Genomic DNA, 3721 nt, shown 5'->3' with positions numbered 1-3721 from the left:
GGGCGCGGACGGGGAGCCCAGCCGGTGAGACAGGTGGCAGGCGGGCCCCGAGGACCTTCCTTTCGGCCTGGCGGCGCAGCAGCGCCCCCTCCTTAGCGCGCGCGCGCGTCGTCCTTAAGCACCGGCGAGAGCGCCTGCGGCGCTCCACTCGGCCGCCCGACGTGGGCTCGTGTTTGAGAGTCCGGCAGCTCTCCGAAGCTGCCCCCTCTCCCCGCCGTCTCCTTGTTGGCGCTGTGTCCGAGGCCCTCCGCCTGCGGCCCGGCGGCAGCGCAACGGGGAAAGGGCGGTTCTAAGACGGGGGCGGGGAGGAGGAACGCACCAGAGCCTGGCTCCTGCTGGTGCTGCGCTGCGCACGAGTTCTCAGGGTAGTAGCTGAGGGTGTCCGGTTATGCTAGGAGCGCGCGGAGGCCTTGCAGCCTAACCTCCGGTCGGCGCCGCAGGCCCGTGGTCGGCGCGTCTTGTGCTGGAGTGAGGGCGGTGGGGCCGCAAGGGTCCAGCCCCACTGCCTCGCGCGGTCGGGGCGGCCCTGACCGCAGTTTTCGGCGAGGCTGCGGAGTAAGGAGAACAGCTTCTGACTTAGTTCTAAGGTCAGAAGCCCTTAAAATTAAGATGTGACGGGGTTTTGTTCGTTCTGAAAGCTTTAGGGGAGAGTCTCTTCTCTTGCCCTTTGTAGTTTGTAGAGGCTCCTTCCTCTGTTTTACAAAACAACACTGTCACATTTCCAGCCTCACTCTCTCTGTCTCTAATTTCTGGCTCTTATAAAGAACCTTATGATTACAGTGGGTCCACCCAGATAATCCCCATCTCAAAATACTTAAAGTCATCACACCTGCAAACTCGCTTTGGTCATGTAATATAACAGAGGTTCCTTGGATTAGGACACAGACATCTTTGGTGTGGGGGCTGTCATTATTCTCTACAGCAGGTGGCTATAATTTTTTGTGAAAAATAAGGGTCCTCATCTTGAAATAGATCATTCTGTTCTTCAGGTGTAGGTGACCCAAGGAATATCTTCAGGCAAAGGAGTTTTTCTTAAGCAAAATTCTCTGACCACTTATGTTTATAAATTAATAACTAATGAATCATGTTACAGTAATTAAAGACATGAATTCTGCACAGGCTTGGTTCAGATCTTTTTTTTTCTCTAGTTTCTGTTTTGTATATTTAGCTTTCTTAGACTGCTTCCTTTCTTAGACTGCACCATTCTAGACACATACATTTTTTTTTTCCTCTGCTCATTGATTTAAAAGTAGCTCATTTATTTACATTAAGACAAAAAGTCATGGGGTATGGATTCTTAGCTGTACATTTTTGAGGAGTGGAGAATATAGTTGGCTTAACTAATAAAGAGGCCTTCAGCCCAAAATATACAGGGGCCAGAATCTCAGAACTGCAGTTTAAAGAAGAAACTATTAATAGCATTTGCTTTTTAAGTTGGAATGGCAATATGGTAATTATTCTGTTTTGAAGATGGATAAGCCATAATTATTGTATTCTATCTAGATGGGATCACACCTGTGAAATTAAAAGATTGTGAACAATTTGGGATTATTCTAATCTCTGGAATCAAAATAGATTTGGATAGTTCTGTTGATGGAAAGTCTTTGTCAAGTACTTAATTTAAGGTTTATAATAAAATCTGTATAAAGTTATTTAACCCTAAGCAGAGAAAGGCTTGGGAGGTTTGAGGCAGATGTAACTGAGCTGGGAAGTGATTTCCCTTCTCAGTTGAGATAGTTCCTCTCACATTGAACAATGTTATATCCCCATTTTTATCCATATGTGGTTCTTCCAACATCCAGACTCAGGTGTCCCAGAAGATATATCGTGCTTTTTTTTTTTTAAATATGGAACGCTTCACGAATTTGCGTATCATCCTTGCGCAGGGGCCATGCTAATCTTCTCTGTATCGTTCCAATTTTAGTATATGTGCTGCCGAAGCGAGCACGATATATCGTGCTTTTAAGGTACAGTTCATTCTACCACAACAGGTATTTCTGTAACCCTAGTTTGCTCACATGTAGTTAGTAAACAGAAGAATATCAGTAAAATGTGGAGATTGTATTGGTTCATTTGCAGTTTTCCCTAGGCAAGGGGGTCAGAATCGAGTAGAATTAAACAAGTCTTCAGTAGAGAAGGAAAGAGCCCTTGGCTGGAGTGTGGCACAGATATGTGCCCTGTTGGCTCTGTTATCTGAGTGCCTGTACCAGTGCTCCCCTCCAATCTCAGGTGGCAGGCTACACTTTTCTCTCCTGTACTCAACAGTCATAAACCAGGACCTTGCTTCTTGTGTTATGCATTTAAAGCAAACAACTCTGTAGAAACATGATTATTGACTTTGCTGTATAGAAATTAGAGCTACCTTTCAGTGTTTATAAGCCAGATAAAAGAAAAATGGCTTAGCATGGAACACTGCTGTCTCTGCACTCACACTGAACTGTGCAGCCCAGCACACTGCAGCCATCCTTGTTTCACTTTCCTAGCATGAAAATCCCATGGACGGAGGAGCCTGGTGGGCTGCAGTCTCTGGGGTCGCTAAGAGTTGGACACGACTGAGCGACTTCAGTTTCACTTTTCACTTTGATGCACTGGAGAAGGAAATGGCAACCCACTCCAGTGTTCTTGCCTGGAGAATCCCAGGGACGGTGGAGCCTGGTGGGCTGCAGTCTCTGGGGTCGCACAGAGTCAGACACGACTGAAGCAACTTAGCAGCGTGAAATGCACTTTCCTAGATGTGCTGCAGCCACCTCGGTGGTTGTATGAGCGCCTTGAAAAGTGTTCAGTAAATATTTTTCCAACTCAAATTACATGACTTGAAAACACAAGTGAATTAGTTCATTCAGCTTATTTCAAATAACTCTGACGTTACAGAATTTTATCTTGAAGACAACGAAAAGTGAGTATTTCTCTGTTTCTGTTGGTCTTCAATAAATATCACAAATGCTATTTATCAACCATACACTCTACAAAAAATTCTGTCTGCCCATCATATGTATCGTGATTTAATCATCACCACTGATTTTTAGTAGAACTAGTCTCCAACTTGGTCATTCTTTATTTTTTTAAAAAATTATTTATTTACTTCTTTATTGGCTGTGCTGGGTCTTCATTGCTGCGGGAGCTTTCCTCTACTTGCAGAGAACCAGTGAGCCATGGCTACTGTGTAGTTACATTGAGCAGGCTTTCTCGTTGCGGTGGCTTCTCTTGTTGGGGAATATGGGCTCTAGAGTGCCCATATCCACCGGCTTTAGTAGTTGCACATGGGCTCCTGGACTCTAGAGCACAGGCTCAGTGGTTGTGGTGCGCCAACTTAGTTGCTCCATGGCATGTGGGATCTTCCCAGACCATGGATCAAACCCAAGTTCTGAAAATCCTGTGTGGTCAAATACGGTTAATTGCATTTTTTGCAAGAAACAAACTAATAATAAGTTTGGGTACCATCATTTTAAAAATAGAGAAAACTTTTTGAGATAATTGTAGGTTCTTAGCAGTTGTAACGGAGAAGGCAATGGCAACCCACTCCAGTACTCTTGCCTGGAAAATCCCATGGGTGGAGGAGCCTGGTAGGCTGCAGTCCATGGGGTCGCTAGGAGTCCGACACGACTGAGCAACTTCACTTTCACTTTTTACTTTGATGCATTGGAGAAGGAAATGGCAACCCACTCCAGTGTTCTTGCCTGGAGAATCCCAGGGACGGGGGAGCCTGGTGGGCTGCCGTCTA

The 3721-nt window shown here is 45.7% G+C and overlaps 1 protein-coding gene across 1 annotated transcript in view; it reads left to right on the top strand.

Moving 5' to 3' along the window:
* Position 1: 1 nt before the first annotated feature.
* The window catches only part of POLE (polymerase (DNA directed), epsilon, catalytic subunit), a gene marked incomplete at its 5' end in the record, with an annotated part of 62436 nt that continues 58716 nt past the window's right edge, over positions 2-3721 (top strand). The window contains one exon of the mRNA XM_010852527.1: positions 2-24. Within this exon, the coding sequence (XP_010850829.1) occupies positions 2-24 (23 nt within the window). The remainder of the gene's footprint in view (positions 25-3721) is intronic.

The sequence above is a fragment of the Bison bison genome, unplaced genomic scaffold, assembly GCF_000754665.1.
Source record: "Bison bison bison isolate TAMUID 2011002044 unplaced genomic scaffold, Bison_UMD1.0 scf7180017864312, whole genome shotgun sequence".
NCBI lineage: Eukaryota > Metazoa > Chordata > Mammalia > Artiodactyla > Bovidae > Bison > Bison bison.
The sequence above is the reverse complement of the archived record's forward strand: the minus strand, read 5'-3'. Positions and strand labels throughout refer to the sequence as shown.